At 44.4% G+C, this 22035-nt stretch overlaps 1 protein-coding gene across 1 annotated transcript in view; it reads left to right on the top strand.

Moving 5' to 3' along the window:
- Window positions 1-21723, top strand: part of GRHL2 (grainyhead like transcription factor 2) — a 106130-nt gene extending 84407 nt beyond the window's left edge. The window contains exons 13-16 of the mRNA XM_045002888.1: window positions 1681-1775; window positions 6896-6981; window positions 15595-15659; window positions 17686-21723. Coding sequence (XP_044858823.1) covers window positions 1681-1775; window positions 6896-6981; window positions 15595-15659; window positions 17686-17800 — 361 coding nt within the window. The 3' untranslated portion in view covers window positions 17801-21723. The remainder of the gene's footprint in view (window positions 1-1680; window positions 1776-6895; window positions 6982-15594; window positions 15660-17685) is intronic.
- The last annotated feature ends 312 nt before the right edge of the window (window positions 21724-22035 follow it).

Here is a 22035-nt window from a genome sequence, read left to right as displayed (position 1 = left end):
GGCAACATTTTTTTTATTTTGACTACTGTTTTCCTCCACATGGGCTGGCTTCTTTTTATATCTGTTTATTTTTACAGTCCATAATAAAATAGTGCATTAAGCAGGAAGGGTCAACACAAGGTCAATACAATGTATTGGATCATAACATAAAATAATAATTTTACATTTATATTAGTACTGTACCTTCCACCTTAAGGAACCCCAAACCACTTTAAAATTATTCCATGTAGGAATTGCGTAAAGCACCACTGAAAAGCAAAAAGCTCTTCAGTGGAACATAGAAGCTCTTTAATAGTGCAGAGCAACATGTGACACAACTGTGTAGGAGAAGCAGTGGATCCATGTCCAATACAAATGCAGAAGGATTTTAAGTCAGCTGAATATAGTTAGGTCAGCATGTTGGGACTGACTCCCCTACTCTTGCAAACAAAATGGAATTTTTAATAGTACCAAGTGGCCCAGTCTCAGTTTTGACTTATCCTGAAGATTGTAACTCCACTATCATAGTGCCACCTAGCAGCATGCAGAAGCATTAGCTCGCTATGAGCATAGAGGAAGAATGCCCCCTACTTAACCACCACAATAATTTCCTGCAGCACCTTTGGTTTCTCTGGTGTCTCCCAACCAGGTACTGACTGTTTGAGCCTGTTTAAATACGGTGAGATCACAGTCGGAAGTTTAAAGGTTGCAGACTGCAACCACAACCCCTTTCCATTCTACAAGTTATGAATTCTCTGCATTAACTTCATGTTCCTCCTTCTTTTATCTATCTTCTTTACAAATTAGCATAGTGTTGCCTTTTAAACAAGTGTAAAGAACAGGAGTTTGGAATACTATTGAGCAAGGCTCAGCCATATAAATTGCAGAGTATTATTGGCCAAGAGAAGCAAAATCTTTCATTCAAACTGATGGCATTTCTCTTTCTGTCTGTCTGTTTGGCTATAATGCAATAATGCTTCCAGTAATACATTCAACCAGGTCTGTATGGTCTACAGATCAAAAAATTGGTTGACAGCAGCCATTAAAAGGTTCCAGCATAACAATACCCCGGTCTCATCTCTGCCTATCTTCCCAACAGAGTTTCACATGTTGACACCTTTGATGATTTATCTCCCAAACAGAAGAAAAGGAATAAAATGTGGGGTGGGGGAGGTGAGATGGGGGGCATACAGGATCCCATCAGGGAAGGAGAATGGAGAACCTGGTATGGGGAAGGGGGAAATGAGGGAGAACATAGAGCCCTGGCATGGAAGTACGGGGGAGATGTGGTGCATAGAGTCCCTGGAGGGGGAAATGAGGGAATAGTGGGGGGCATACCCTGGCATGGCGGAGTCCTTGATATAGAGGAAGGTGGGAGAGTGACTGTATAGTGACATTAGCAGCTAGGTCTTTCTTTTTTCATGCTCCTTCCTCATATGTTTAAACAGATACTGGCATTTGTAAGTTGTCTTTAATATTGGGAAACATTTACCTAACATAGTCATTCTGGGAAATTCAAGAGGCTTGGATAGTTCAGAGAAGGATCAGGATCTAAATCCTTGCACTTCTTGCTCTACCATTCCTTGAGAAACTAGTGGGAGTTTTGCTTGAGTATGGACTGAGATATAAACTGTCACTGTTGGCTCCTCTCTTGTTGGAAGGACAGTATTATGACAAAAAGGCTGTGTTGTTATTTTCTAGTAGCAGCATCCTGGTTAAAAGGATGTTCCGGCCTGCAGAGGAGGAGTTTGGCCCGTCGCCTTTGAAACAAATGAAAGAAGAAGGACTGAAAAGAGGTAATAATTATTTATCAGGAAAATAAATGCACTGGTCTGCATTCTTCACTCATGCAGTCTAGGGCAGTGGTTCTCAAAGCCAGTCCACCTCTTATTCAGGGAAAGCCCCTGGTGGGCCGGGCCAGTTTGTTTATCTGCCGCATCCACAGGTTTGGCCAATTGCGGCTCCCACTGGCTGCGGTTCGCCGCTCCAGGCCAATGGGGGCTGCAGGAAGCAGCATGGGCCGAGGGATGTGCCAGCCACCCTTCCCGCAACCCCCATTGACCTGGAGCGGCGAACCGCGGCCAGTGGGAGCTGCGATCGGCCAAACCTGCGGATGCGGCAGGTAAAGAAACTGGCCCGGCCCACCAAGTGCTTTCCCTGAACAAGCGGCGGGCTGGCTTTGAGAACCACTGGTCTAGGGTGAATCAGAAATTACTCAAATGAAAATCATAGCGTTACAATGGTGTAAAAATAGAGTAAGTGACAGAAGAATCAGGCCCACTGCCACCACACCAACTATTATACAAGGAGACTTCCTAGAACATGCTAAGGGTAATCAATAGGTACTAGTTTGCATGCTATCTTGAGAAGGGATAGACAAATGTGATTGTATAAAATATAAACTGTCCAGAATGTTTCCCAACCCTTGAAACAGACTTTGAGGTTCAAAAAAGTTCCCCTGACAAATCCTTCACTATTTATTTTTCATTTGCATTCATCTTGGCACTTTCTTGTTCTGGATAGGACCATAATACAAAGGACACAATACACTGGGTCAGATACAGAGATCCAAGCTCCTGCTGACTTTATTGGGAGATTAGCCTGAGTAAAAACTGTAAGGATTAAGGATTTAGTCCAATGAGAGAGCTGCTTTCATGAGACTTTCAGTCAAATATTGCTGAAGACTCCAGAGGTTTGAATAGTTCAGATCAATCAAACCTGCCAATGTGTTGAGATCATAGTGTGTGTGTGTATATGTGTGTCTATCCTTGACAGTATTAAGACAACAAAACACTGAGACGTGCTACACATTGGTGTCCTTTCACCTTTTCAGGAATGTCTCTCCACGTGCTTAGATCTATGATCTTACTTTGTTGGCTGTGGTGGTGATATACATGAATCTTTGAAAGGTACCAGATGTACCAGGTGGATGCTGTTGTCTGCTTAGAATTAATAAGCAGGAAGATTTTTATAAATCAAAATGAAAATGTGAGATAAGCCCAACCAAAGACCCAGCTCTGGCCAGACTAAAGCCCTGGTCAGTTCAGATTTGGGGGTGTTGGCACCAGCCACTGAAAGCAGAGGGGCCAGTTGCCAGGGCTGGGTTTGAAACCCTTTTCTCCCTACCCACTGGGCCCAACGAAGAATTCCCAGCTAACAGCATGGTGAACTGGCATGAGAGAGATACTTGCTTTGATTCCTTCAGTTGAGTGATTAATTTATAATATGGTTCAGGAAGATCACACAGGCATGCACAAAGGAGCCATTGTTGTACAGATCAAAGCACCTGTGCAATTCTTGTTCTGTGATTTGTTGTTTTAACGTTATTCAGGATTCACAGCTATGTCAGGGTGAAGAATTCAAAACATAAAACATTTTAATGGTGACAAAATTTGAACTAATTAAATCCAGCAGCCTCCAGCTGCCCTGTTCACATCCCCATTCATGCAGTGCTACCCAGAGGTTTTATTTTGCTGGTCCCAAGCCAGGCCTCTTCCAGCTTGCCTTCCTGCCCTGGCAGACTTTCTGCAACCTGTCTCAGATTCTCCACCCTGAAGAATGCCTTGTCTTTCTAGCATATGTCTCTCAAGAAAATCACTCTAAATTACACTAAAATAGTTTGGATTTGTAAAAAGCGACAAAGAGTCCTGTGGCACCTTATAGACTAACAGAAGTATTGGAGCATAAGCTTTTTGTGGGTGAATACCCACTTCATCAGACGCATGTGACATGGATCTGACAAAGTGGGTATTCACCCACGAAAGCTTATGCTCCAATACTTCGGTTAGTCTATAAGGTGCCACAGGACTCTTTGTCGCTTTTTACAGATCCAGACTAACACGGCTACCCCTCTGATATTTGGATTTGTAGGGTCATGTGAGCTGTTCACATGGAACATAAAACCCACCCTAAAGTCTTGTCTACACTGAGAATTTGCACTGATATAGCTGCACTGGTACAAACCCCAAGTGTTAAGATCCACCAGCGCAAAGCACATCTTTACTTGTGTAAACTACTTCTCCCTCTTTTTTGTTGCATAAATCACACCTCCTTCCATTGTCAATTATCCATAACCTACAACACAATGCATTGCACTAATTTGTCACACCTTGGTTACTTGTATCATACCTTGGCAGGTTTGAAGGCTGAGAGGCATGAGGCTAAGATTTTCAAAGTGAGTGCCCAAAGTTAGGCTCCTAAATTCCTTTTTTCTTTTTATGTGGCATCTCCATTACTGGAGGTTTGTCACCATGTTAGCCCATTCTGTACAGCCCCCTGCTAATCTCTTTATGAATGATCAGTCCTTTTGATACACACAGGATACCACATCATCCATCCAAGATCTTCTTTGCCTGCATCATGTTCTTCTGCCAACTACTTTCCCTTCCAGTTCCCATAAACATGCATCACCTGCTGAACCCCTTAAAATGCTTCCTGCAAATTGAATCTTTCTTTTCATAAGGTCTCAGTATTTGCTGAGTTCCAGTCATCTCCAGTGGTTTTTCATTGATTCTGCAATCTATCCATTATTTTTCAGAATTCTTCTGTAACGTCATAATTCAAATTCATATTTAGACACCTAAATTAGTGGCCTGATTTTTCAAAAGAGCTGAACATCCCAGCAGCTTTGCTTGACTTCAGGGGAGCTGCTGGGTGCTCAGCATTTTTGAAAATCGGGCTGTTTATTTAGACACCTAAATATAGATTTAGGAGTCTATCCTTAGGGACTATATTTGAAACTCTTGGTCTTAGAGCATTAAGTAACACAGTGCCATCCAGAGCTGGGAAGACAGTAGGTACTGAATATTTAGAGCTGGGAACAGATAGCGTCGAGGTTACAGTTTTTCCGATTTGCCCCTACACACAGCTCACTGTCTATTACTATATCTAGCCTGTCTCTAACATTATGATTTATCCTTTGTAAGAGAGACTGGCTAGATGACATGGAAATAGTGACAGTATGATGGATACTTAATCAGATGTGATAAGAGATGTTTGAATCACATAACTGAGTGAATCAATGACAGAATTCCATTCATGCCACTAAAACACCATATATTTACAACTCCGTGTTCTATGTACGCATAGCAGTGATTCAGGTTCCCCATGATCCCTGTAATGGATCCTTTGTTCAACATAATGTTCTCTGACAGTCTCAGTACAGCAAAGAGATTTAACTTTAACTACCCTTACATTAACATTTGATTGAGTGGTTTTCCCCCTTTCGGATGTAAGCTGAAAGTTACATGGGAACTGTTTCAAGTCACCAAAAAGCCATTCTTGAATAAGCAAATAGTGTTACTACATACCACCTGATAGATTAGGCTCCCTACATTTCACTATTACATGGATTTTTAAGGCTTGTATCCATCCCTGGGTGCACTTTATATGGTTCTATAGTTAGATCCTTAACATTGCTAAATACAAGGAGCAAAAACATCACGATCCCCTGAAGCCCACAGTTTTAAGGCAGAGAATGGTCAGTGATCTTGACCGCAAAGTATGAGCTCATTTCAGTCACCCGAAAGCCTGGGCAAAGAAGTTGCAATTCTTTCTAATGTGTCCATGTTCACACTTAAACATATTTCCAATGGGAATTAAAGCCAGTGGCACTGGCTTGCTATAGCAAATACCCTTCTGCCTCTGTCTTACAAAGGAGGTGATTCTATTGTAAAATTAATATTATCTGGTGGAAAATACCCTCCAGGCTCTAGCCTCTCTTTTTTGTATTTCCAATTTGCAGGTACAAATAATGGCTGGTGCAGTTTGTCACGTGGTTCTCTAAGTATCTGATAGAATATGTATATGTGCATGTAATATACATTAATTGATATTGAATTTCCTGGTAGTTTGAAATAAACTGTCCCTTTAGAAAAATAATTATCAATATCTTACACATCTGTCTAAAAAAGTTTAACCTACTGCAGTTACAAGTGACACCTAAGATTCATATAAGTGAAGAGATTAGACAAAGAAATATGTTATTCTAATTTTCAGTTTGTTTACTTTGTACTTGTGTCAGCACTTTGTGTAGAGTCTTTCACTGTTTCCCCTGAATATCCAGCCAATCGGTCTCCCCTTTTATCTGTGTGTGTGTTTAGCACAGCAAGAGGGGAGAGAAAAAAACATCTAGATCAGACAGGAAACTCTGATTGCAAACCCACAAAAATTGGCAGGGGTCTGAGGAGGAGATTTTCAAAGCCACAAAGGGCAGGTGAAAATCAATGGGAAGTAAGTGCCTAACTGCCATTTGTGCCTTTGAATAACTCCCCTGTAGTGCCTGAAATTACGTTTAACTCATTCTGTGAAATTGACTAGATTTCATTTTGAGGGTGTACATTTAAGGTTGCCAAAATGGTAACATCAAAGAATGTTACTTTTTTTTAAACTTACTTTTTTCTCAGGGTATTGGCTAAAGGCAAATTTAATTTACAAAGTAGACTTGCCTTTTCTGAATTCCTTTCCCTAGCCTTTTGGCTAAAGGTTAGAGAGGTGCAAATCTTATAAATAGGTTGCAGAGAGAACTGGTTATAATTTCAGTCGTTTGATCCCATGATTCAGCCCAGGACTGAAAATCTACAAAGCAATAGCTCAAATGCTCTTTAACTGGGACTTCCCATATTTCAATAAAACTATTGACTAATCTTAAATTCACAAAAACATGGATTCCTCAAAAATTTAATGTAATTGGTTTAATTTTCTTTGTGTGTTTCCAAACTAGCCAATATGTCTCCTGCAAGTTTACATCAGCGTTTACAGGAGACGGTGTTATTTTTTTAACAACAGCATCTGGCTTTCATTATTTGTGTTGATTTGTCATTGATTCAAGATTAATATTTGGCTTCCTATTTAATAAGATGTATTTCATCTGCTCAGTTGTCTGTGCCTGCTCCAAATTTGATCCTTGCTCTTTCAGTGCTTCTGTATGTGAGGAAAGAGACTGATGAAGTGTTTGATGCTTTGATGCTAAAGTCACCCACAGTGAAGGGGCTAATGGAAGCGGTAAGTATCTCACATCCCTACCTCATTAATCTTCCACTGAAGGAAAAATCTTGAGATTCTAAAAGTATTACTTAGAACACATAGTGCACACACAAAGCCATACTCATACATATTTAACTGCTTCATAAAGACTTTCTAGAGCATGTCTCCTTATCTGAAATTCACTACTGTCAGCAGGTCAATGAGATAAGACTAATTCGTACAGCTGATTTATGGGTCTTGAGAAACTGAGGTAATTAACAAATGCTTGAAGAAGAAAATAGGGTCAGACTGCGTGTTCCAACATGCCTCCCTATGCAAGAGAGATTCAGAGCTCTTTAAACCTTTGCCTGTAGCAACTGCATGTGTGTCCACTGCTAATGCTTTTTAACCTTAGGATTCTGACTGTGAATATCCCTTTTCCTGGGGCTTTTGTGGGGTTGCTTTGCTGGGGGTGAAAGGATTGTTAATGGTTACTTGGCAAGAGCCAGTCCTCTCCTCTCCTTGATACCTTCTGCCAGCAACTCCCTTTCTTTTCCAGCCTTCCAAAGTGACCTACCTTCCCTTTATGAACTGTTTGCGCCTGCTCTGCTTCTCTGATTTCGCTTTGCTGCTACTTGCAATCCAGTGATCCCTGATCAGCAGTGGATACCTCCAAATTTATTCCTAGTTTGATGACCTGGCACCAGTCAAGGTCACACTGTGAGGTCTGGTGGGGTGCAGGGAAGACCCCAGAGTGGAGAGGGGGATGGGAAATGTCAGATTGCCAGTGAGCTGTGGGTGGGATGGCTGGGTGAGGCAGGGAGGTTAGAATTTAGTTAAGAAGAGAAATGGGAAGGGGACAGGATCACCAACTTAGAGCTTGTTTCCAGGTCCTCAGCTATGAGCACTAAAAAAATACACTGGGACTGTCAGGGTTAATGTTGGGCTTGTTCTTGTATACGGCCCAACAGCAGAGGCCTAGAACAAAATGTGCTGGGTTACAGTCCCCTATAACAGGCCAGTAGCAGGGGAGAACAGATGGCTGGCTAATGAAGTAGTTCTAAGGACCCTGAATAGTTTGCTGTCTAATTAATAATGTTATAATAGGATCTGTAAAAGCAGCAAAGAGTCCTGTGGCACCTTATAGACTAACAGACGTCGATGCATCCGACAAAGTGGGTATTCACCCACGAAAGCTCATGCTCCAAAACGTCTGTTAGTCTATAAGGTGTCGCAGGACTCTTTGCTGCTTTTACAGATCCAGACTAACACGGCTACCCCTCTGATACATAACAGGATTTGATCTTGTCGTTGTAGCTGGGCTCCAGGTGTGTTATCATCAATTTAGACCTAAATGTCCTCTTCATCTCTGTGCCTATTCACTAGGCAATGTGCATTTGAAAAGATAGCAGAAGTAGCTCAGAGACAGAAAAAGTTCCTGTTTCCTGTCCACAGGCGTGGCTGTGGGTTCAGTAATATGTTTTTAGCACTGATGAAATCTAGTCTGGGAGTGAAATGTTCATTTTAGTGATCTTGGACACATTTGGAAAACAAACATTCTCGTTGGTAGGCAGAATGGTGGTATGATGGGGAAATCCATACCAAACGCTGTTTATTTGCATGCACCATGTATTCTCCCCACAGTCTTTCCAGCAGTTCATTTTATGAGAAGGTCATTTGTATTTTTACACACTCTAAACTCAATAATAAGGTTTGACAGAATAAGGCTCAAACTCCTGAATAATGGAGGGTTCCCTGAGTGATCCTAATTCAAACTCTGCTTTTGTATTTACAAGATATACATTTTTCTTGTATATCACACTTCCTGGTCTTTGGCGTTCTCCACATTTTCCATGACACTTGACAGTATTTTCTCAGCCTTAGGGTTTGTTTTATTCTTCTCCTTCCTATCACTTTCCAAAAGAACAGTCAATTTCCTACTCAGATTACTCTTTTCTGGGGAATAGCTACCATCTCAGGTTTCAGAGGTAGGCGGACTCAAAGACATGATGCAAATATTCGTCCTTTCTATGCTTGCCTTTTACTCGAGGCACTCGTGGTCAGCAGAGAACAGTTACACGTATCAGTAGTGTCTAGAAAAAAAGATCAGCAATCACAAAACACTGCTTTCCTGCTGATTGCTGACCATCAGGGGCCTAATTCTGCTTTTGCTTGAGTTGATTTTAAATCAATGTAATTCCATTGATTTCAATAGAGTACTTCCAGAATTACACTATGTAGGACCAGAAGGGGCCATTTGCTTTATTCTAGCTGCAGAGGGAAAAAATCAGGCATCTCCCAAGCAGGGAATATCTCTCCCATGGTTACTAAAAAGTAACAAATGAACCTGTTTGGACAAAAATTGGAATATAATGGGTCAGATGTACTGTCTGAGTAAACTTCCCCATGGAGTCAGCTGCGCTGCAGAGAGACGGCAGTAATTTTAACTCCCAGCCAGGGAGGAATCAAAACACCTCCCAGCCAACCGGCCATCCTGAACTGCATGCTTTGTGGTCTGTGCTGGTAATCTCCAAGACCCCAGTGGAGCAGGGGGTTGGGGCATGGGAGGAGGACAGCGGAGTAGGCTACAGACTCCCAGAAGCAGCAGCATGTTCCCCCTTTAGCTCCTACGTGGAGGTGCAGTGCCAGCTAGCAGGGTGGGTGCAAGGATGTTTCGTGCCCTAGGCGAAACTTCCACCTTGCGCCCCCGTGGCAGCTCTTCCCCTTCCTCCACCCTAAGGCACCCCCCCTGCAGCAGCTCCCCACCCCCCCACCCTGAGATGCCCCCCCCCGCAGTTGTTTCCCCCCCCGCCCTGCGGCCCCCCCCCCCCCCCCGTGGCAGCTCCTCGCAGCCCGGGGAGCCGTGCGGCAGGTCCCCGCCCCAGCTCACCTCTGCTCTGCCTCCTCCCTGAGCACGCCATCGCTGCTCCACTTCTCCTGCCTTCCAGGTTTGCAGCGCCAATCAGCTGTTTGGCGCCGCAAGCCTGGGAGGGAGAGAAGCAGAGCGGAGCGGTGTGCTCAGGGGAGGAGGCAGAGCAGAGGTGAGCTGGGGCGGGGAGTTCCCCTGTCTGCTGCCCCCCCCCCTTACTTGCTGCAGGCGGCCCTCCCCGCGGCCCCCTGCCCCAGCTCCTTCCACCTAAATGCCGACAACGACTGGGGCGGCCGAAGATCCAGCCGCTGCAGTTGCCGCCAAAGGACCTGAAATGCCGCCCCCCAAATGCTAGTGCCCTAGGCGACCGCCTAGGTCGCCTAATGGGTTGCACCAGCCCTGCCAGCCAGGCAGTTCTGCATGCTGCCCCGTCCGCAGGTGCCATCCCTGCAGCTCCCATTGGCCGTGGTTCTCAGCCAATGGGAGCTGCGGGGGAGGTGCTTGGGGCTGGGGCAGCATGCGGAGCCCCTTGGTTGGGAGCTGGAGGGGAGACATACCACTGCTTTTGGGAGCCATGGCACACACGGAGCGGAGCAAGCCCCTGACCCCGCTCCCCAGCTGGAGCACTGGAGTGGGGCAAGCCCCAGACCCTGCTCCCCGGCAGCAGCTCGAGGGCTGGATTAAAACATCTGATGGGCTGGACATGGTCTGCAGGCCATAGTTTGCCCACCCCTGGAACAGGGATTGGTGGAGTGAGGAGATATAATCCACTGCACAGGCAGGGGGCAGGCTGCAGGAAGAGAAAGATTAAACAAAAACAACCAAAATCTCTAAACTAACATCATCCTCACAGCTTCTCCCTTTGTCCCATGTCTTACGTCAATTTACATTCAGACAGCAAACTCCTCTGAGCAGGGACCCCGTCTTTCTTTATGTAAACACAGAGGGCGCTATTTGTGCTTAACAAATTAGTAATAGAAAGAAAGATGTTTAAAGATAGTGTTTTAGGCCAATATCGGCCTATGTGATATCAACAGATCGCTTACTCAAAAGACTATAAAGTGCCAAGGATATTTTTTAGCTATTTAGGAGTTTCGTTCATTGTTACAGTAAAGAAAGGAGAGCTCCAGGGCCGGCGCTTCCATTAGGCGACCCTAGGCGGTCGCCTAGGGCGCCAGGATTCGGGGGGCAGCATTTTGTGCGCTCCCCACGGGGCACACGGGAGCTTCCGATTCCGCTCCTGTTGCGCCGCCGAAGAAGGATCTTCTGCCGCCGTGCCATGGAAAACAGAGGCAGGCAATTGAGCAGCTCAATGACTGCCGCTGTCGCCTGCGGCACCAGCAGGGTCCATGTGGGCCAATTAGTGCACAACATGCTAGTGCGCACTAGAATTTACATGCCTCTAGTGCGGACTAACATGCCACATGGACAAGCCCTTAGTTATTTGAGGCAATTGGCCAATATTTTAAGGGTGACCACTCGAACTAGGAGCAATGAGATGAAATACAGGAAGGGAATATGAAGGCTGAACGTTAGGATAATGTTCCTAACAGAGAGGTCTATTCTAATGTATTATAGTCTCCCTGAGGGAAGGGTAGAAGTCCTATTATTTGGGTTATTTATTATGAGACTGGTGACAGCTCCAGAGAATGTTCTGCATACTAGCCTGCTTTGGAAGGATCCCTACTCCCAACTCTCCTGCTTTGGAAGAGGGTGTTAAATGAGATGCCCTGACAGTACATCTCTAAATTCTCTGATTCTATAACAGGACTTTAGGATTCTAGCACGTTTGCAGTGGCTGCTCCTTTTCAGAGCCTTCTGAATCAGAGGCTTTCCCATAACCCCGCTCTAAGCCCTGCCTCCATAGTTTACTATTCTAAGTAGTTGGCAGAATCTTTAGTGGTTCTTCAGAAATGTGCTTAACTCAATCAACTTCAGGTATTTCCCAAAGCCCAGTAATCCGGACACGTTATATAAATCCTGCACCTGCCCTAGGGTTTGGCAAACGAGGCATTCCCCAAAGTATCTCCTAATAATATACATAGAATGGGACATCCCAAACCACTTGCAAAAACATGTGGTACATGTATCTTAGGTCCACTGAGGCTTCCCAGGAAAGCTTTGCCTTGGTATGTGCAATATGCTATGAATTAGCTGCTGTCAAACGGCCTTGGGACAGGGAGATTTTCTTTTCCATGTCTGCTTGACGTTTTCAATAAACATTGCCATGGGACAGAGATACAAATTCAGCAACTCTTTCATGTAGCTGTGTTAATAGCTTGTTAAAATAGTGACATTTAAGTCATCATTAGGCTTCAGAGTCAGCTCCCCAGTGAGGTGAAAGGGACAGTCTGTATCTGTCACACACCTATTAGTTGAGCCTGTCTGCAGACTCAGGCAGACATTGCTGCACCACTTTACATTTGAGTAACATGTTCAAGGATTTCTTCCCAACCAACAGGGACAGACTCTTAATGCTTTTTTTCAAATGAAAGTGTAGACTTGGGAATACTCGAGAGCAGCAGCCACTTACCTGATATTATCTGACCCCTGGTCACTACTCAACAAGGTTTGCAGGATTCTGTGTTTCTCCAGTGCCTAGCAAAATGGGTCCATGACTCGAGCTCCTGGGTGCAACGGTAATACAGATAATGAGGGGGAAATAAAAGGAGGAAATGGGAATTTAATGCCTGGAAATGGCAGCTGCTCTTACGGATTCTCTTGCCTCTTCTTGAGTTACAGTGACAGGGCAATTTGCCTTGCGTGTACTTTTAAACCTCCCCCCTTTTAGCAATCAGACTTCGACACTTTTTCTATCACTTCTGGTTTTCATTTCAGCTAAATTACTTTCAGAGCTTCACCTTTTAGCCTTAATCTGCTGTCTCTCTTTCTTCCCTTCTCTCCCAGACAGTATGCATATCTATAGGTATGTTCCCCTCTTGACACTTGTAACCACCCTGCCTCCTTGGAGGAGAATAAAAAGCAGTGAAAGAGCTTTCCCGAGTAGCAATACTGACTGTGATTAGTTTGATGAGGATACTCGCTAAGCCTCCAATACTGCAATGTGAGCTATATACCCGCAGCAGCCCACCTGCTTCGATCACAATGCAGGATTGGAGTCTAACTTTGCAAGCAGTTACATGCTGTTAACTAAGGCACAAACCTCACCTCTCAAGCCTTCTTCACGTTAGTAGAGTGTTAACTGGTTTTTAATGCAAATCAGTTTAGAACATCTTCACCATCCTTCTGTGAACAATGGGCCTGGCCCTGCAAGCTGCTGCATTGGCCTGGGAGATACTGAGAACCCCCACTCCCATGGAAACCAGTGGGAATTGAGAGTGCTCAGAATCTTGCATGATCTTATCAGCGTTACCCCTGTCCTTTCTCTCTCCTATCCCTCTTCATGTTTGATAAACCCACCTGTTATGTTTTGTTTACGTTAGATTGTGAGCTCTTTGGGACAGGGACTGTGCTTTACTACATGGCTGTGAAGTGCCTAATGCGATGGGTCCTTGATCCTCATGGAGACCTCTTGGTGTTATTGTAATACGATTGCTAATATGGGACCAGGCCTAGCATTAGCACATCCAGCCATTTCCAGAGGCAATGAACCATGTCAGAGCCATGATTGAGAGCACCAGCCTGACAAAGCACAACCCTAATAAAATTGACAATTTGCAAATTTCACATGGAAACCCACTGCCAAAATTTAAACTGCATCACATTCCTTATGGGGTGTAAAACCAGAAGTGTGGATGGCACCTGAATCTCTTATCAAATCTCCCTGATCTAGTCTTGCGGTTCCTACCAGGCCCATTGTCAGAGCGGCCAGACACAGCCATTTGCAGTGCCCAACACGTTTTATTGGTCCAGAAAAATCCAGGAATTATACTATATATTCTTGAGCGCCATCTGTTGGTGCCTTATCTGTTAGCTTCTACACAACACCCATCATGTCCAAGCACTTCTCAGATAAATTAGATCAGTCTTTCAATGTCCCTAAAGACTTCCTAGGAGGCTCTGGTCATGACCACTCCTTGATGTTAGGAAGCCATGTTTTGATTTTTGTAGTAGCATTTGCCTTTACTTCTGAGACTGCCTTTGGTGCTGGAGTACTGGGTATTTGTTGCTCTTCATTCTCCATTTCACAGCAATTATTCTCATTGAGCTTTTGAAAACATTCCATTTTCTCAAAGTCATGCTGAACACACACACACGCACACACACCCTACCTAGGACTTTCTAGTGGCTGATGTCTGACAGTCTTTACTCAAAATGAATTTTTAATTGTGCATTTCACGTCTCTAATACAGGCAGAGAATAAACCATTTAGTTGCAACATAATTTAATTTCACCTGGGAGAGGGCAAATAGTTTGACTGGATGCTTATGGCGTCCTCTTGCCTGGAACAGTCTGTGACAGAGACACTCCCTTTGACATAATTATTTTCCCTTTTGGAACAATCTGCTTTTGCCCTTCCTTTAAAGGAAAAAAGAGACACAGAGCTCCTCCCCAAAGAACGAAGTAATAATTCTGAAATGAAATTGGTATAAGCTTGATGAATACTGGAATTACTATCTCAGTAAACATTAAATGGGTTTATCGTGGCATGGGTTATGCTGTTATAATGAGCATCAAAGAAGTTACCAGTGAACTGCCACCTATGCAAAGGGCTGCCTAAAGCATTACAATGAAGTGGATTTGTCCTTGGTAATTTCAGTTAGCTAAGATGTAATTCTTCAAAAGTTCTCTTGTACATTCTGGTTCACCCATGGACACATCTCAAGAGATGTTTTTGAAAGCCTTCTGGTTTAATGAACTTTTCTGATGTGCCTCCAGGGCGCCCAGAGGGGAGGCAAGTGGGGCAATTTGCCCCAGGCCCTGGGCCCCGCAGCGGCCCCCATGAGAGTTTTTCGGGGCCCCTGGAGCGGGGTCCTTCATTTGCTCCAGAGGCCCCAGAAAACTCTCGCAGGGCCCGGGCCCCCGGGAGCTTCTTCCGCTCCAGGTCTTCGGCGGCAATTCGGTGGTGGGGGGGTCCTTCCGCCCCAGGACCCGCCGCCGAAGTGCCAGGGAAGACACCGGGCCCCCTGAATCCTCTGAGCGGCCCTGTGTGCCTCAGGGAGTCAGCCTATAGCTGGTTGAAAATCTGAACCAAAAAAATGAAATTTGATGAAAAATGAAAATGTGCACACATTTTTTTTCATTGGTTAACCAGTTCTAATCCAGGTTGTGGGTGAGCCAGTGACAGCCCATCTTTCATTCTGTGGTTAAGGTGTCCCTGCAGACTTGTGCTCCAGGAATAGATGCCAGGAGCATGAGCCCCCTGCATAGAAAACCACCACTGTCAGCAGAATGAGAAATTGCATTTGATTATACGGAAGGTATATTAATGGCCTTGCTAAATGCACAAATGTGACGAGTGACAAGAAATGTTAACTGCTGGAGCAGAGCACTAGGAGGAACTCTTAAACTGCTTTGCTGGGTCGCCCTCAAAGGTGATTATAGTTACCATGTTTCTTGGTGCTGGACTGATGAGTGTTTTTATAAAAATCTAGTTATTTAGGATTATCCTTCTCCAGAGCACAACAGTCTTCAATTAGGCCACATTGTCCATGAAAGTAGGTTGGTGGTGGCCCTTTTAACATGGGAAATATATATATATATATATTTGCTAAAAGAGTCTGCATGAGTTAGTGCTTCAATATCTTATCCTAAAGGTACAGAATGTTTTTCCTATTCCTCGTTTATCTTTAATTCTTGTTGTTGTTGTTTAATGATTTCAGATATCTGAGAAATATGGGCTTCCAGTAGAAAAGATTGCAAAACTTTACAAGAAAAGCAAAAAGGGGTAAGAGAAAGTAAAACCTTAACTAATCATTATGAATTTTTGGTACAGTAGTGCCCAGAGACTGCAGCTAAGATCATGGCCCCATTGTGCTCTGTGCTATACAAAAACCTAATAGGAAGCAAGTCCCAAACCCAAAAAGATGACAAAGGGTGAACAATATTGAAAAAGTTGATTTCTAGTCTGTGTCTGGAGCACGTAGGTTCAATATTTATGGACTGAATGGGGTACAGCTGGGTATCAAGCCCATAATGGGGTGAGAGCAGAGTCCTGTGCAGACCATATAAGTAATCTTTATGATTTACTGGCCTATTGGTTCTCCAGCCTTTAACTAGTGGGTGCATGCAGAATGGACTTGACAGGATGTAGAGTTTCCTGGAATAGTCTATGGCCCCAGAGCTGAAAGTTTGACAGGGAGCAGGTAGTTGAGGGATGGGCAGAGCTATGATCAATATTAGAACATTAGCTCAGTAACTTTAGACCTTTTACAATGATTCAAATGTACCAATATTTTAAAAACAACCAACCTCCCACCTCCCAAACCTTACTATCCTGACTTCCAATGTTTCCTTTGAAATAATGACAATATTCTAGTAACATTTTAAATTAATTGGCATCTATTTACAGCCTTAATTCTACCTGAACAAAGTGTTCTGGGGGGGAATTTCGATGGCTTCCAAAGAAATTCCAGTTTGCTTTTTAAGTCAGCTTCTTCCTAACACCATATTCAGCTGTTACGTTTCTTAGAAGAAGCTATTTTTGTCAAAACGAACGAGGAAACATGTTATAGTCTCACCTTTACGCCAGCCCACCACATGTGGTGTAGCTCAGGCTTCACATCCAGCTACAAATCATTTCCCAAAGATCATTGACTCACACAGCAGTAACCCTCCATGTGTCTATACAGCAGGCTGGGAGTAGCAAGATGCATTTGGGCAGCCCAACACCTGTGCAGGCAAATATGAGCTACCGGGGCAGGGAGAGTGGGGAAGCTTTGTTAGAGTTGCAGGATGCAGAAGCTTTGGCTGTAGCTCTACTTCCACGCAGTTTATAAACTCCACAGATGTCCTGCCCCTGGCAGCTCTCTTTTGTCCTGCAGAGCTTATAAGTACTACAGGAGACCCAGCTCTGGCAGCTTCCTCTAGTCCAGAGGCTATAAGTAAAGAAAATAAAACAAACAAACTAAATCCATTCTCCCACCCCCACTGAGATTTCACAGTGCATGGCCGAAGGAGGGGGTGTGGGAGGGGGCTATTCTGTTCTCTTCAGGAAGTGGAAGAGATTTCATCAGTGGGACTCTGAAAGAGATCGCTGTATGCAGGGCCAATGCAACCATTTAGGCGAGATCGCCTAGGGCACTAGAATTTGGTGGGTGGCATTTTCTTCAGAAGCGACCGCGGCGGCCGGATCTTCGGCCGCCCCAGTCGCCGCTGGCATTTAGACGGAGGGACCTGGGGCAGGGGACCGCGGGGAGAGCCGCCTGCAGCAAGTAAGGGGGGGGGGCGGCACACAGGGGAACTCCCCGCCCTAGCTCACCCCTGCCCCGCCTCCTCCCCGAGCACGTCATGGCTGCTTCACTTCTCCCGCCTCCCAGGCTTGCGGCGCCTAAGCTGATTGGTGCCGCAAGCCGGGGAGGCAGGAGAAGTGAAGCAGCGACGGCGTGCTCGGGGTGGAGGCGGAGCAGGGGTGAGCTGGGGCTGGGGGGGTGCTTCAGGGTAGGGGGTGAGGAGCTGCCGCAGGGGGGGCACCTGAGGGCGGAGGGGGGGAGCTGCCATGGGAGGGGGGGCCTCAGGGCGGGGGCTCGGGGACGAGGGAGGGCCCAAGGTGGAAGTTTCGCCTAGGGCGTGAAACATCTTTGCACCGGCCCTGGCTGTATGTCCCTTATAGCCTCCCGCCCATGCAGTTTGGGGTCAGTCAGGATTAGGCAGCGAATACACCTAGCCAGGCAGCATTGCTTTGGGCAAGTGTGCAGAATCTTCCCCTTGATTGGCCATGTATGTAAGAATACTGATTTCTTCATTTTCACCAGAATCTTGGTAAACATGGATGATAACATCATTGAGCACTACTCCAACGAGGACACTTTCATCCTGAACATGGAGAGCACTGTGGAAGGCTTCAAGATCACGCTGACTGAGATCTAGCCCAGCTCAGGGCCCTTTCCTGAGGAACCACAGCATTTCATCCTTGTTGTGAAGAGGAACATTCCCCGGGACCCTGGCAGACTTGTCGACGCTGATCAGAGAAGCTGTTACAAAAATGCATTGAAAATGTTGCCCACTCTGTTATTCAACACTAAAAACAAACCGTGACTTGATTCTGTCAAGCAGGAGGCCACACGTTCACTTGACCCCTTATTTATTGCTCCCCCCTCTTCAATGTACAAACGATTACCAGACCAGTCACCCCCGGCTCATGTGAAATAGCAACTTTTGAACCCAGGTGTTAAAACAGCACAAGTGCCCGCTAAATGAGGGAAAGGAATTGTATTGGTCCAACTTGGGAAATCTGGTTGAAATCGCTTTAACGATAGCCCCCTCCACAATCAGTTGCCAGAAAATCTGATGCTACTAATTGGTGCAGTGCTAAAGATGGGGAAAGTGGCCAACTGAATTCACCTGCTCAAAATGATGCCTGTTGCTCTGTAGTGCAAAGTCTTGCCAAATACTCTGGTAGTTCTCCGCATGTAGCAACGAGGACGTGTAAGTAAGGCATTCATCTATACTGTAATTTGTAAGTAAGCTGGAAAAAATACCATTTTAACCTTGTATATAATGTTTATAATATGCAATAATATATTTTAACCTACTGTACATGGGCATGTTTACTGCCACTGCATTTTTTTGTGTTTGGATTAAGGGTGAACCGAGTCTCTCCTCTCCGAGAGGTTTAGATTTCTGCAAACTGCTGAGAGGTGAGGCTGTGCTGGGAAGCTAATATTCACATCTGATTCATGGGTTTGGTTCAGTATTTATACTGGAATATTTACAAGTATCAGGCCAAATTCCTCCCGGGTGTAACTCTATTAACTTCAAAGGGCTAAATTTGGGGATGAATTTGGTCCATTGCCTCTAAAAGTTGAATGCACTCAATTGTTTGGTGGTTCTATTGGTGTGTGTCTTTTTTTTCTCTCCAAAATCCTTTCCTTTCTGCCTCCATGCTGGTCCATTTCAGTCATGTTGTTGCAATGGCCACCTGCAGAAATGTTTGCCCAGGTTAATGGGCCTGATTCTCTTTTGCTTTGCACCTCGTGTTGTCATTTCCATCTGTGCAAAGGTGGGTGTAAAATGCTCCCAGTCTGATCTGGTGGTATTGTTTTAACACGTGCTTTGTACAGATGTAAGCTCCCAACCCTGTACTCACGTATGTAGTCCTATTGACATCAATACTTGGCAATAGTAGTTCAGCATGTACGTAACCATTTGCAGGACTGGAACCCAGGCACGGTTCAGGGGAGACTCAAACCCAACGTATCCAGAATCTGCTTTTTGCTGTATTTCTGTCTGCACTGTAGATCTTCTATTTTTTCTATTTCCCCTCCCCAGCTGCAGCTTGCTCTGCATTAAGTAGTGCTGAATGGTGTGTCATGGCCTTTTCATAGGAATCTGGTGGTATTTGAATTTGGCTTTTGTTTGGAGCAAGGATCTACCCTGACTTGGGCCAGATCTTTATTTCTGACTCTTCATAAAAAGAAGTGAATTCTGGCAGGTTAGATTCAGGCCTGGGTATGATGCACAGTCCTGCTGAGTTGTTGGATTTGTTCTTGTATTTTTCTTTTTTAAATGGAAGAATTTTTTGGGATTCTAAGACATCTCACAAGGGCCCAGTGGGGCTACTCATGTACTTAAAGTTAAGCCTGTGAGTAAAGGTAAACAAGCATATGAGCCCTTTGATATCAGGCAAGCTCTTTTATCTATTTTACCCATCTGTGGCTTTTGATACTAGGCTGTTTAGCAATACACATCAATTTGGCAGATGTCAGTGGGGATTCTGGATTCACCACATAGTTGACATAGATAAAGAAAGGCTCAGCAAAACCTGCACATGGAGCAGCAGCGCTTGGGTTAATAGTGGACTTTGCATTCCCTCCCCCAGGAATGCGTTTATTCCTTCTTGCCTGCATAACTGATACAATATGAATGTCCTGTGGGTTGCACTGTGTCCCACTGTCCTGGAGCACTGCTGCTTGCTAGCTTAGGACGGGTGAGAACTGCTGGGTTTTAGGAAATGTGAACAGGGGTGAAACAAAACATCTTTCTAATCCCAGGCTCAGGAGCTGCATCTTGTGCACAATCTGCAAAAGGGAAGGCGCATCCAAGATTAACTGAAAAGATTTTGTAAAATACACTTTAGAATAAAATGTTTAGGATCCCATGACAGTGACAGAATGGCCAAATCCTTCTGGCTTTACTCACACAGGTAGCCTTCCTGAAGCTAAAGACCTCTTTGGATTTGGCCCGATATAGAGACAGGTTTAACAGTGACTAATATAGCTACATTAAGCAAATCTGCTAGTTGTTTCTTCTTCAGCGTTACTGATCTGAAGTTTAGGGGCTCCAGCGGATGGCATCACAAGCACCTAAAGCCATACAGAGAACACAGCTTGCTGCCCTGCTTTAGGTTTTAGTAACAGCATGAGTTGTAGAAGGAGAACCACAGGACCCTGAACTTGCCTTTCAGGGCTTTTCATCAAAAGGAGGTGTTCAAGTCACAGGAAGGCCCAGTGCCAGTAACTCACGCGCCTAGAACAATGGGAGAGCGCCTCTGTCCAGTCTAAATATCCATTACACATTGGTTCAAAGGCTTCCGCTGGCCCGGAAAAATCCCATGCATTTATTTACATTCATACTGGTTAAAACATGTATCTGTCATCAAATCCTATGATGAATAACGTAGCTTACATTTAAAATGTGCTCCTAATTTAAATGGGAGTGAGCTTTGCAACAGAGGACAAAAATACCTGTGTTAGCTTGCTGGGTTGGGTTGGGTTTTTTTTGGCACTTTGGTTTAAAAGAACAAAAATCTCCTCCTGCAAACGAGGAGTCCTGAATATGAACGAGTGGAGTCCGAAAGGCAGCTGGTGCATGGAGCGCTTTACACTAAGGGCAGGTTAGTATTTACAGATGTTACACTAGTTTTTAAACATTCCAACAGGACTGTGCGTAAAAGCTGTCCCACAAAAGACCGAAGCTATAATGCAAGCAGTAGTACTTCCTGAGCGGTCAGTGGTTCGTTTCATAAATTTGTTTGTATAGCCGTCCATTGAATGCCTTATTATGAAAGCCAAACTATGCAATAAAAATCTAAAGTCTGATGCTGCTCCAACATATTTCAGCTGCTTATAGCCCAAAGCAAATGCATAGAATCGTAACCCCTGTTTTGAAGACTACATTTTTTGTTGGTGGGGAAAGGGCGCCTCCTCCTCCCCCTCCCTCTCCCCCCCAAGATTAGTGATAACTACTGTTTGGTGAGGTTTGGAGAATTTTTGCCACTGAAGGGTGCACACACACACACACTCAGAAAAAAAATTGACTTTTCGTTCTTGTGTGTATCTCCTGCGCTCTCTTCTCTTGCACAGTGTGTTGAACAAGGAACTACAGATGATATTGTTTCAGACACCGTTCCTGTTTATTTTCCTCTATTTCATGCTATGGATTGTTTAAAAGTTGCAGATTGAGTGGAACTGATGGCTTCAGTGCTATCAATAAAAACGAAGCTGCACCGCTGTTCTGAATGCAGCACGTAGTGTGACATGGAACTGGAAATGAATGCTCTTCCTGAGACTTTTAAAGTGTAAAGTATGTAAAATGTTTAGTCCCTTCCCCACTTCCTTTAAATTGTGATAAGATACAAACAAGTGTGTTTGTGCCAAATTTTGTGACAGCCCCTCTCTCTGGCAAGCAAGGAAGCTTTATGTATAAACAGTGTGCGTTTATATTAAGGTAATAGCTCATGTAACTTAATAGTGTTGTAAATGGGAGAGGGGATTGCTAAACTATAAATACAGGTATTTTATTTTTTTGTACATTTTTCAGAAGGAAAATAATAAATATTCATATGTAAGAGAGACTGGTGTCCAACAGGTTCATTGGTGTATAGTGCATTATTTTCCATTTCCTCTTTGTGTCTCTAAGAAACTTTCCAGAAAAGTAGAAGTAGCACTTATTATGAAGGACTCAAGAGGGGCTGATGAAAATACCCATTACTCAAGCTCTGGAGTCAATACTCGTGTATTTATAAGTAGGGACTGGAAGTCACAATAGCAGCCGTATTTCATGGGAAGCAAAGCACAGTATTACACTGGTGTAGTGTTTGATTCATGCACTGAGGCCCCCCCATGAGTTTCATAAAACAAAGGCAGCGAATGTGGGCTAATTGA

This window comes from Mauremys mutica, chromosome 2 (assembly GCF_020497125.1).
Source record: "Mauremys mutica isolate MM-2020 ecotype Southern chromosome 2, ASM2049712v1, whole genome shotgun sequence".
Classification (NCBI taxonomy): Eukaryota; Metazoa; Chordata; order Testudines; family Geoemydidae; genus Mauremys; species Mauremys mutica.
The sequence above is the reverse complement of the archived record's forward strand: the minus strand, read 5'-3'. Positions and strand labels throughout refer to the sequence as shown.